This window comes from Mus caroli, unplaced genomic scaffold (genome assembly GCF_900094665.2).
Source record: "Mus caroli unplaced genomic scaffold, CAROLI_EIJ_v1.1 scaffold_5981_1, whole genome shotgun sequence".
Lineage (NCBI taxonomy): Eukaryota > Metazoa > Chordata > Mammalia > Rodentia > Muridae > Mus > Mus caroli.
Window position 1 is genome coordinate 16946 of NW_018391297.1, and position 13051 is coordinate 29996.

The 13051-nt window shown below is 39.5% G+C and overlaps 1 protein-coding gene across 1 annotated transcript in view; it reads right to left on the bottom strand.

The window, feature by feature from the left end:
• Positions 1-2867, bottom strand: part of LOC110289096 (nuclear receptor coactivator 6-like) — a 4463-nt gene extending 1596 nt beyond the window's left edge. The window contains 5 exon segments of the mRNA XM_021155294.1: positions 196-1157; positions 1160-1510; positions 1513-2185; positions 2187-2635; positions 2638-2867. Of these exon segments, the coding sequence (XP_021010953.1) occupies positions 196-1157; positions 1160-1510; positions 1513-2185; positions 2187-2635; positions 2638-2776 (2574 nt within the window). The 5' untranslated portion in view covers positions 2777-2867.
• Positions 2868-13051: the final 10184 nt, after the last annotated feature.

Genomic DNA, 13051 nt, shown 5'->3' on the forward strand with positions numbered 1-13051 from the left:
CAGGAGACCCTTATCTAAAAAATGTTCCTGGAACAGTTTTCATTTGGGAGGGGGTCGGACTCTGGGGTGAAGAGTTCAGGAATGTACTCTGGGGTGAGAAGTTCAGGAGTGTTCCGGGAACAATCTCCAGATGGGAGGGGTAAGAGGACTTTGTGTTGAAGAGTTCAGGAAGAGTTCAGTAATTTTCCTCTTTCAACTTCCATTGGGTGCACCACCAAATGGTGCACTGAAAGACACTCCATGGCCTGAGAAGTGGCTTCCTGAAGCACTGTTTCCCTGCATGCTCTGCACATGTGAGGGGATCATGCTGGCTTGCTGCATGCTGACATCAGGCATCATCTGAGACAGGTTGACATCATTATTTGCTGTGGTAACTGGAACAGTATGTTGCTGGGCCATATGTGGACTGGGTCCTGGTGGCCGCAGAACCTGCCCCTCAATCCCCATAACCTGAGATGGACTGTTGTTCACAGGTCCTTGCTGAAGCAGCATCTGTCCTGTGAATTGCACCATGTTTCCTTGCATATTCGGAGTTGGTCCCCTCATTATTTGTGCTGGTCCCGGAATGATATTGGATTGGTTCTGAGAGTTAAATTGCGCCTTATTCCCCTGCATCTGATTGGTCATTATTTGCTCTATCATTGGGTTCTGCTGGAGCAAAACTTGCCCCTGAGGCCCCATCATCTGGTTATGTGGTGCCATCATTTGTAGGCTCTGCTGGGGAAGCATCTGCTTGGGTGGGGTCATCCTTTGGGGTGCAGGTCCAAGATTTTGGTTTTGAGCGTTCACCATCATCTGGTCCTGTGGCATAAGCTGGGCCCTTGAAAGGATCATAGGATTTTGAGGGTTCAAAGTTCCTTGTTGCTGGGTCATTTGGCCCTGTGAGAGCACAATCTGTTGGTGCATGCCCATCAGCTGAGATGTTGAGCCTTGCTGGGGCTGGCCTTGCATGTTGTCCAGGGTCACCTGAGGAACCCCAGAGCTACTAGTCTGCTGGTTGTTTATGTTGCCATGAATTCCCATGAGGCTGGGTTGCATCATATTTGGTGGCCTATGAAACACCTGCATCTGGTTTTGAGGAGGATCAGCTCCTTGACCACCTGAGTGCTGGACATTTTGATTTGCTTGCAGCTGAAGGGCTCCTGAATTCCCAGGGTGGCTGCTGTGGTGGAAGGCACCTGACCTTGCATGAAGTTGGGATTAGCCTGTCCTGCTGAGAAGCCAGGCAGGAGGCATTTAGGCATTCCTTCTAGTCCTGGATGTAAACTCTGTGGCCCCTGGTTTGGTGGTTGCTGCTGCATCACCATGAAATTAGGTGGCACATTTCCCTGTTGAACCATAGGATTCCAACCTGGAGAGCTGACAGGCTGCTGAAATCCCTGGGAAAGTGGACTATTTTGAGGTGGCCTTGGTCCCATCTGCTGCTGAGTTTTAACCGTTGGGGAGGATGCAGGAGATCCCTGCTGAAAGGAGGAGGGTGAGGAGGCAGGAGACTTGTTGGTGAGGTGGGCTGTTGCAGGGGGGTTGGGACCCTAGAGGGCCCTCCCTGCAAGCCCTTCATCTGAGGAGCTGTGAACTGGCTTGGGTTGCTAATTTGAGGAAAGTTTGTATGGGCTTGTGAGGCTTGTTGGCTGCCAAAAGGATAAGGAGGGGGAGGGGGAGAAGGTGTCTGTACTGTAGCTAAGGAAGGTCTTGCCTGAAGTTGCACTTGCATTGGGCTAGGAAAGGGAGCCTTCTTCCACCCTTGATTTGTAGTCATTGTGCCCAGAGATCCCTGGGCTGGTGGAGGCTGTAAGGCTCCAGAAGGCAGCTGGTTCCTGCCTGGAGGAACAGGCACCTGAGTTGGAGCAGTAAACTGTGGTTGAATCCCCTGTGACTGTTGCTGATGTTGTGGTAGAGGTCTTGTCTGCAACTGTTGCTGCTGCTGCTGTTGCTACTGCTGCTGCTGTTGCTGCTGCTGCTGTTGCTTCTGCTGCTGCTGTTTCTGCTGCTGCTGCAGCTGGGGAAAATTAGCTGGGTTCATTTGTCTGTAAAAAGGAACAGGCTGCATTGAGTGATGCGCTGGAGGTAAAGATCCTGAGGGATGACTCTGTTGCTGTATATGGAGTCCAGAGAGAAGTGGATCCATTGCATCTGACTGAGAAGCAGGATGAGGAATCCTGGGTTGCAGTTCTGGATTTGGGGCATGGTGCCATCATGGAAAATGACATGTTCCCGCCCTGGGGCCTCATAACAGCGGCAGGGCTCATCATCCTTATTAGACCTGGACCACTTGCCATGGGAAATCCTGCCTCCATCCTAACGGAATTTCCAGATGCCACAGGTCCATTCATTCTCACATCTTGGCTTTGGTTCTGACCCAAAGCCAGGTTGATAGAACCTTCCCCTTCAATCTGAACGGAGAGAATCCTCAGGTCCCGAAGCTACTGGTTGTTGCTCTGAGCCAGGATCCGTAGCCGTTCTGCTGCTTCCCGGGGGATGTTGAATGTGACTCGCAAGCTGTTCCAGGGCTCCACCTTCTGTACCTTTAGCTTGCTGGATTCCATGTGTAACACGTTGGGCACATTCTTTAATATTGCATGCAGTTTCCATTTGAAGTCTTTATCATCTATATTTCCTTTGAAGACTACAAAATTGTGAAATCCTCCAAAATACTATCACTTTTCGTGTCATCATCTTCTAGTCCAGAGTCAAACTCCACCTCTGAGTCGCCCATTGTTGACGAACACAAGGAAGTATAGATGTCTTCAAAGTTTGGAAGGTCATCCAAAACCATGGTGTATTATTCCAGAAGTATATGCAAAGTGAACAGTAAGTAAACCAAAATGTCTTAATTATCATTTATCCAGATCATCCTCTAAGTCCAAGCAAGGTGGCTTATAGGGCTTATAGGTCAAAGTAGCAACCAATCAGAATTCTGAGTGCGGCCCCGGCCCTCCCGGGTGGGCCTCACAGCACCAGCATGGGCCATGTGTGCCTAGCACCCTCTGCGCATCTGTCTGAGTCGCGTGTCAGTGCCAGGCCGCCAGCAGCCCAACCCGGCAGGGCCTCAGGGAGCCGGTGGAGGGGGGGAGGGGGCGGACTCAGCCCGTATGTTTCTTAATAAAGTAAATAAGATGGTTTTTATTCCAACTGGAAATTCCTTTGCCAAGAATACTTTTTTATATCTGTATGGATATAGACAGTAAGGTATGGAAATATAACAATAACACTTGTAAATTCCTGTGAATACATGAAGAAATGGACTGGAAATCAACAAATGGAAAAATGATCAAAAGAAATACATGGAAAAAATTTAGATTGTCTAAAAGTGAATTTTTCAAAAAAAAAAAAAAAAAGAAGATGTGAAGTTGAATTATGCTCTAGGAGATAATGCTCTGTGTGTTATTTTGAGGAATTAAGATATCAAATCAAAGACAGTAGAGAAGAAAAATGCTTAGATATAAATAAAAACAGTGGTTTATTTCATTGACACATTTATTTTTAATTTTTAAAACATATTGTGTCAGGTGTGGTGGTGCACACCTTTAATCCCAGCACTTGGGAGGCAGAAGCAGGTGAACTGTGAGTTCAAGGCCAGCTTGGTCTACAGAGTGAGTTGCAGAATAGCCAGGGCTATACAGAGAAACCCTGTCTTGAAAAAACAAACAAACAAAAACATATCAAGCATGGTTATATAAAACTTGTTGTTTGGAAAAAATAATTCATGGTTTTCTAATTCTTTAGGGAATCATATTCTGAGTCAAAGGAAATCATTATATCTTTCCATATCAATAGTAGATGGGAAACCTGTGGTTGTTGGGTTGTGCCTTTTCTGTTTTATAATAATTAATGCTCCTCATCAGTCTTTTCTGGTGCCTTTTCCTCTCAGCAATTCAAGTAACAGTGCACATGGCTATGTGTTTCTCTTAATTTTGTGTAGCAGTAATTCCTTTACTGCAAAGAATGTGCTTCATGACATGTGAGCAACTAGTTTGGTTTAATAATTGTAAATAAGAGGATTGATTGATGTGAAACACATTGAACTTGCATAAAATCAGAAAAAATAAGCTAAATTAATGACAATTTCAGTAACTTTTATTATACTGTATTAAGAGTATTTGTTGTATAGAGTGTAACTTATGAGTATGGAATAATTTTACGATAAAAGTGGCATGTTTTGTAGTCATATTCATGGTACAGTCTTTAGAATCTTGTGTTTACATCCATTATTTTCATGTGTGTTCATATTCATGATGTAGCTCACATTTGCTGGTGAAGGTAAACCTATAGGAACACATGTTCTCATCCTTCAGTGTGTGTGTTAAGATCAAGATCTGGGACTTAGGTCAAACACTAGGATCCTGAAATGCATAAGTAATACTATTGGCCAATATGTTCAATACTTAGGTTGATTTATCTTGAATCTTTCTACATCAAACAAAATTTTCTCTCGAGGTTTATGATAGTGAAATATGTTCCTATACATCAAGTAAAATATGAGTTTGAATATGTATGCCAAAATTAATGTCATCTAATATATTCATTTTTACTCTTCATGGCTTTAAAAAATTGATGTGTCTCAAGAATTCAATTCTAGGCAATTTTGGTTTTAATAGACTTTATTGATTACTGGAACTATGCACCAGTGAAAGAAATTTTAAAAATTAGAAGACAAAACAATTTTCTAGAATATTTCTCATATTGATAATGTCATTCTAATTTCTTTCTACCATGTTTTTAATCTTGTATATTAGCAATGAATATGTCTCTACTCCTAACAATATAGGAATTATTAGCTTTAAAATTGAACAGACTCTCTCTTTGAATTTCAGCAATGCAGGTTTTTAGTACAGAAACCTTGACTGGGTCTTGAATACATTCAAAACTCCTTCATGGCCTTAGTAATATTTTTTGTAGTAACTACAAAAGGTATTACTTGGCGTCTACCCTGTTGTAATCATTTACCTTCATTTATCCCATTTGCACTTTTCATTGGCAGTGAGCTCCTATTTTTGAGCTCCCGTTTTCTCTGTTAGTATTCTAAGGAAGACATAATTTGCAGAGTTATATTCAATCAAATTTAAAAATACAAACAAAAGCAGCTCATAGCATATGTTTCAGTTTTTGTGGCATAAGTTTGTTTGGCAAGTTCTCTCTGTGGTAAGGATTAATGGCACTTTTTTGTCAGCACTCTAAGGGTTACTTTACCATTCATCTTACAGAAGTGGGTGTGTGCTTCCAACTAAAACATTCTCATTCCATACCTCATAAGACACATGTAGACTGATTTTATGTAGTCTTTCATGGGAAAAATTATAATCTTCCCTGTGGAAGAATATTAAACATCGGGTAAACTATTTCACAGTATTCCTTAATTGTGTGTGTGTGTGTGTGTGTGTGAACACTCAGAGGCATGCTTGTGTGTGTGTGTGAGGGTGCATTGTGTTTGTGTGTGTGTGAGTGTGTATAGATGTACCTATGAGTGTGTGTTTGCATGTATGCGTGTGTGCATGACTTGTAAGTTCAAGTAGTCCTGGGCAGTTAAGGAAAGATGACTCCATGAAATTAAAATGAGAGAGGAAGTGCATAAGAATTTGCCTAGAGAGAATGAAAGGGTAAAATGATGCAACCATTTTATAATCTCAAGAATAGAAATGATAAAAATAGTTTTCATTTTGAAAATACAATTATAATAAAGCATGTGCTTTAAAAATTAGGTATACAAAAGAGAGTGATCAAGTCTGTTTTATTGAAGTTGCCTGTGATCATTGTTCTGTGACTGTAGATAGATTTTGAGTTCTTCTGTTCAACTAGTAGTGATTACTATTTAATTCCCCGCATGTATCGAATTCTCACAAATCATACTTCTCTTTAATTTTTATGCATTTATTTGAATATATAATATTTATACATGACAAAATGTCACTGATCTTATATCTTAAATTAAACATCCTAATTATCATATTTTCCTCTGGACTACATAATTTCATTTACATGTTTATCTTCTGCTCTCCTTTAAAATTAATATTTGTTAATTGTTATCATTTCTGTTAGTGATATTCAATAACTTTATTATCATTTAAATAAAAATGAAGTTAATTTCAAAACATATGCATGCATTAACAAAATAGCATTACAATTAATATTAAAAAATGTGTTCAAGTAGGTAGAAAAAACATTTTTCCTATACCCTGGCTCCCAGATGTTTATCTTACTTTTTCTGTTGCTACACCATTATTGTTTGCCATCATATTGACATTATTATGGTTACATTCTCTTTTCCTTTTTGTGTGTATTTGTGTCTGTGTTTATATGTGAGTATATGAGCCTTTCAAGTTTGTACCCTTTGAGTCCAGTACTTGTATTATATCCTCAAGATTTGGATATTTGTGAACTTTCTAATACTATTTTTGGGAAACAAATTTGAATTCTCTAGATATAGGACACCCTTAATTGCTGAGCACATCTTCCTCCACAATATAAAAAATTTCCTTGAAAATCTTAATAATAATATATTTACACTGATATGCAATTCAGCCCATTAAATATATTTTCCAAAGCTCCACCTAGTATCATACCCACCCTCTCTGCCTATATCTCTCATCCCAACTTTAAGTTTTGTCAGGAGCCATCATAGGACAAACCAATAACTAGCAGGTGATCTTTTTTAAATGATCTCTCTTTAGATAATAATTATGAAGAAGCTCCAATAGGCAAGGAATAAAATTAAATAATCTTTGGAAATATTGTTGCTATTAATGTGCTTTTCCTGTTATTATTAAACATATATAACAATGACTAAGTATTTGCCCACCTCTTTCAGCAGTTGTCTGCAGATCCAGGAAGATGTATTGTCTTGTAGTGATGCTATATCCACAAATGAGTGACTTATCAATTCTTAATGATGATCATATAAGAATTCTTAAAATTATATTGGTGTTTATTAGGATTTGTTTTTATAATGCAACTCCTATATGATATTTTTTGATAGTCAAAGCTGCTAGGAGAACTCTGGATGTCTCCCAAGTGTTCTAATTTGTAACCAGACTTTCTTCTAGTCAGGGCACATTCTGAGGTTGCAAAACAATTAAACAAAGGTCATAAGAAGGACACTATGATTTATTATAGGTGCTAGGACAGAAGATAAAATATTTATCTATGCAAAACTTCACTAATAGCTTAGTTATGGTTTTTAACTTTCAATGAACCTGTGGACTTGTAACATGTGATTAATGTTTAGCCAGATAAATTACTCTTAATGGATATTCATGAAAACATTCACTGTTGTAAACTTCTATTTCAATTTATGATTTGATTTTATGTGTGAACTTGTGATGAGCTATTTAACATGTGATCATGTATTCTGAAAGATGAATAAGTGCTGAGGACAAAGAGAGGTGTCAGAAGAACTGAATTGGGAACTTTTTTTGGACAGAACACTGTTTAGACAAAGAGAAGTAAGAAAATAATTGTCCCTTTCCCCACTTAGGATCTTTCTGCATTCCCTGCTTTTCTTAAATAGCTTTCATCAGAAATGTTTTACAAATTAGAAATAAACTCTATAATCACTTTTCTAAGTGTCCCTATTACTTCCTGAGACATCCTACTATCAGACCAAGCAGTTCCTGCTGAGATAAGATAAAAGGCCACATTACTTAATCACTTGCTTCCAGGCTACAGATGTCAATCTAATAAATCAGCAGCTTTTTACACTCAGAATGAGCAAGAAATATTTTAGGACTTTTTAGAAGTTATCACCAGCATCTCAATATAGAGATGTACTATAATTAGAGTATAGCTAGAATATCTAGAGACCCTCAGATTTTAAAACAAGACTAGAGTCCTACTCTGCACCCTATTTATACTCTCTCCTGTGCGGGAGGCTCCCAGCATCTAATTTTCATTTTTCTATATTAAATTTGTCTGGTTTTATCTTCCTTCCTTCCTTCCTTCCTTCCTTCCTTCCTTCTCTCCCTCCCTCCCTCTCTCCCTTCTTCCCTCCCTCCCTCCCACCCCCTCTCTCTTTCCTTATTTATCTTTTTACATTCCAGATTTTATTATCTCCTGTGACCACCCTTTGACTGTATCACATCTCATGCCTCCTCCCCACACCCCTGTCTCCATGAGGATGTCACCACCCCCTATCCCCAACCCCCAATCCCCACCAAACCAGACCTCTAAACTCACTGGGGCCTCCAGTCTGTTCAGGGTTACAGGCATATTCTCTGGCTAAACATAAAGCAGCAATATTCATTGAATAGTCTCTGTCTCTGTCTCTGTCTCTGTCTCTGTCTCTGTCTCTGTCTCTGTCTCTGTCTCTGTCTCTCTCTCCTCCCTCCCTCCCTCCATCCCTTCTTCCTTCCTTCCTTCCTTTCTTTCTTTCTTTCTTTCTTTCTTTCTTTCTTTCTTTCTTTCTTTCTTTCTTTCTTTCTTTCGTCAAAGATAGCATGTCCATATGTATGTAAGCTTATTTCTATGTCTTCAATTCGATTTCTCTTCCATTGATTGACCTGGCATTTTTATCACTATTGCTCTGTACTACAGCTTAAGGTCATGGATGGTAATTCCTCTGGAAGGTTTTTTTCTGTTTTCTTTTTGTTGTTCTTGTTATTGTTGTTTGAATTTTTTTGGGGGGTGGTGTTGTTGGGTTTTTGTTTTTTTTGTTTTTCATGTATACTTTGATTCTTCTTAAAGGGGGGAACAAAATGCCCATAGAAGGAGTTACAGAGACAAAGTGTGAAGCAGAGACTGAGGGAATGACCATCCAGAGACTGCCCCATCTAGGGATCCATCCCATATAGAAACACCAAACCCAGACACTATTGCATATGCTAGCAAGAGCTTGCTGACAGGAACCTGATATAGCTGTCTCTTGAGAGGCTCTGCCAGTGCCTGACAAATACATAAGTGGATGCTAACAGCCATCCATTTGACAAAGCACAGGGTCCCCAATGAAGAAGCTAGAGAAAGGACCCATGGAGCAGAAGGGACTTGCAGACTCATAGCAGGCACAAAAATATGAACAAACCAGTAACCCCAGAGTTCCCTGGGACTAACCCACCAACTAAAGAAAACACATGGTGGGACTCATGGCTCTAGCTGCATATGTAGTAGAGGATGGCCTAGTCAATCATCAATGAGAGGAGAGTCCCTTGGTCCTGTGAATATTCTATGCCCTAGTATAGTGAAATGCCAGTGTCATGAAATAGGAGTGGGTGGTTTGGTAAGCAGGGGGAGTGGAGAGGTGATAGGGGGTTTTCGAATTGGAAACCAGGAAAGGATAATATTTGAAATGTAAATAAGAAATTATCTAATAAAAATATGAGTTAAAAAATAATTGTTTTTGCTATCCTGGGCTTTTGTGTTTTCTTATGAAATTGAGAACTCTCTTTCAATATTTGTGAAGAACTGTGTTGGCATCTTGATGGGGATTGCACTGAATCTGTTGATTGCTTTTGGTAGAATGGCAATATTTACTATGTTAATCCTACCAATCCACAACCATGTGAGATCTCCCCATTTTCTGAGGTCTTCTTAAATTTCTTTCATGAAAGACTTGAAGTTATTGCCATATAGATCTTTCACTTACTTGGTAAGAGTTACACCAAGATATTTTTACTCTTCCTGCCTTATTGTGAAGATTGTTATTTTTCTCATCCTGCTTATCCTTTAAGTAGAAGAAGACTACTAATTTGTTTGAGTTATCACTTTATCCAGCCACTTTGCTTAAGTTGTTTATTAGTTGTAGAAAAAGTCTGATAGATTTTTTATTGTTCTTTATGTAAATTACCATATCATCCGCAAATAGTGATATCTCAAATTTTTCTTTTAAAATCTATGTCCACTTGATCTACTATTGTTGTCTTATTGCTATATCTAGAACTTTGAGTAATGTACTTAAAAGATGTGGAGCAACTGTGCATACTGTTCCTTTTCCTTAATTTAGTGGGATTGCTTCAAGTATCTGTCCATTTAATTTGATGTTGTCTAATGGTTTGCTGTATGTTGCTTTTACTATGCCTTGAAATTCTGATATCTCCAATACTTTTAACCTAGGTGTATTGTATTTTGTTAAATGATTTTCAGCTACTACTAAAATGATCATGTGGTTTTTCTTCATTGAGTTTGTTTATATAGTGGATTATATTAATGGATTTTTTTTAATTGAACAATCACCGTAACCACCAAATTCTACAAGAGAATTCTTACAGGTGATGGAACCATTCAAGAATGTGGCTGGTTACAAAATTATCTAAAGTAAATCAGTAATCTCCTATACATAAGCAATCAAATGTCTGAGAATGAAGTTAGAGAAATAATACTGTTCACAATAAACACAAATAGCATTAACTTCATGTATCTCTAACCAAGTAAGTAAAAAATCTGTATGAAACAAACTTCAAAATTAGTACCACCTGGTGACATTAACACTTAGTCTAGCTGTAGAAGTAGGTACTACCTTGACTATCTCTAGAACACTGCTTCTTTGTACTTTCAGAAAACACTTCCCAGATAATTTCATCTCAATGATGCTGATGTACTCTTAATTTTTGCTAATTTCTTAGCTCCAGGTAACAAGCATCTGTTGTTCCCGTAGTCGCCTTCTTTTATTGACTCATAAACCAGAGCCAGGGGCTAATGTTGCAAAGTTCAGCTGTTTTCTGGGGCTGGAATATGACTCTCCTTATTCTACTATCAGCTTTTGCTTTCCAACACTTTTACTGAGTAACCTGAGATGTGTTCTGTAGATTGACCTTGAACTCAAAGATCTGCATTGTTTTGTTTCTTGAATGCTAAATGGTAATGCATTTCCTATCACACCTTGTTTTAAGCTTTTCTCTACTTGCAACTTGCTATGTCACAGGCTGGCCTTAAACTCAGAGATCTGCTTGTCTTTGTCTCCCTGGATTAAAGGTGTGTATCATTTTGCCTTGACTTAAGCTTTTCCTGGCCCCTGCTCCCCCTGATCAGGGTCAATAGCTTGTATCTTCCAGCATCAAATTCTGAATCACAGTTTTGCCTTCTATTTCTTGATTGTAGTTCATTTCAGATTAAAACTAGAAAGTATTCCTTTCTCAACTACAAATACAAACAATAATTTTGGTTGGGAGGGATCTTACCCAGAGATCATCACTCTCTTAATTCTTTCTCTCCTTGAACATAGGATTCAGCTTCATTTCCTAGTGTCCCTTTATTTTTACTTGAACCATATGATTCATATTTTTCCTTTCTAAGCTTGTTATGTTTTTATGAAAATGCTCTTCATGAGGCTTAGCTAGAGACTAAAGTCTGTTCAAACTTTTGGGACTTCCTTTGCCAGTTCAGTTACTATAAATCTCTTTATCTTAGCCTCAGTTAGGATTTTTAGACAAGGGTAAAAGGTAGCCAAATACTTCAACAACATATCTTAAGAGCAGCCCCATTTAAAAATTGTTTTTCTCTGAAATATTTAGAACCAGACTTACATAGTTCAATCACACTCAGCAACAACTTCTTCCATATTCTTACAAGGATGGCCCATTAAGCCAAACTTAAAGCATTCTACCTCTTTCAAAATCCAAAATCTCAAAATTCACATTCTTCCAACCTAAATTATGGGCAAGCCTATCATAGCAATTCCTGGTTCTAACTTATATCTTAATTAGGGTTTTACAGTTGTGATCAAAAACTTTGACAAAGTCAATTTTTATAAGGACAATATTTAATTGGGACTGGCTTATAGGTTTCAAGGTTCAGTTATTATCCTTAAGTCGAGAGCATGACATAATGAAGGCAGATATGGCACAGGAAGAGCCAAGGGGTCTATATTTTCAGGTGAATGCTTCTAGGAAAAGAGTCCCTTCCCAGCATCTAGGAAGAAGTTCTTAAAGCCCACTCCCACTTTGACATACTTCCTTCAACAAATAGTGCTATTCTCTGGGGCATGCATATTCAAACTATCATACCTTGATAATATATTTTATAAATCTTAGAACATATATTTTATTTTAATCATAATATTTACCAAAATATTAAAAAGTTCCAGAGCAGAACATTATAATTTTTTTCCAAACAGGGGCCATGCATTCCAACAAAAGAGAATAGAAGCAGGAATCCATGCCCCCTGCCACATAGGTGGCAGATGATGTCCTTGTTGAAGATCAGTGGGAGGAGCAGTTCTTGGGCCTGAGGGGTGTCTATGACCCAGTGCAGGAAATAGCAAGGCTGTGAGGCAGGATTGTGTGAGTGGGTAGGGGAGCACACTCATCGTTGCAGGGGAGGTGGGATTGTGTTGGGAACTATAGGGGGTTCAGGGGAAGGAAGGAGGAGAGATGATAGCCCATGTCTGGCCAGAGTTATTCCTATGAACTGGGCAGGCAGATATGGGAGGGCTGCCAGATGCTTTCCACTCAGCCCTGGGTGAGCTGACCCGACTTGATGGGGGGTGGACAAGGGCAGCCACACACAGTTCCCACACAGGCAAGAGTCCTTAGTCCGGGCATTGACTGGAGCACAGGAAGGCCTTTGGATGAGAGATTAGAAATGGGAAAGCCTATCCCATCATCCAAGCACAGCGGGCCTTGAGCAGAGACATTCTATGGTTTTAGAGCTTTATTGTAGAAAGGCAGGGAGAAAGGAGAGAAATTAGAAAGACAGAGAGATCAGCCATGGCCAAGAGGAGAGAAGGGGACAAGGAGAGAGAGAAGAAAGGCTAGAGTAAGAAGGAGAGAGAATAAGAGAGCGAGAGGAGAGAAGAGAATGAGGAGAGAAGAGCTTAAGAGAGTAAGGTGGGGCCAAGCAGCCCCTCTTATGGTGGGCTGTTATCTTTACTGTTGCTAGGTAACTGGGAGGAGTCTAGCCTGAAGGTCAGAAGCATGGGACATTGTCTATGTGACTACAAACCATGCTTCTCCTATTGGGGATGTGGGGGTGGTAACTTCGATAGGAGACAGAGTTCTAGGAGACATAAAGGATTGCCTACTGTGCCATTTAGGTGATGTATATAATTCATATTATCACTACTCCAGGGTTCAGACCTCACCTCAACTGTAGACCAGCCTGTCTGTCCATGACACAATGACCAACAGGA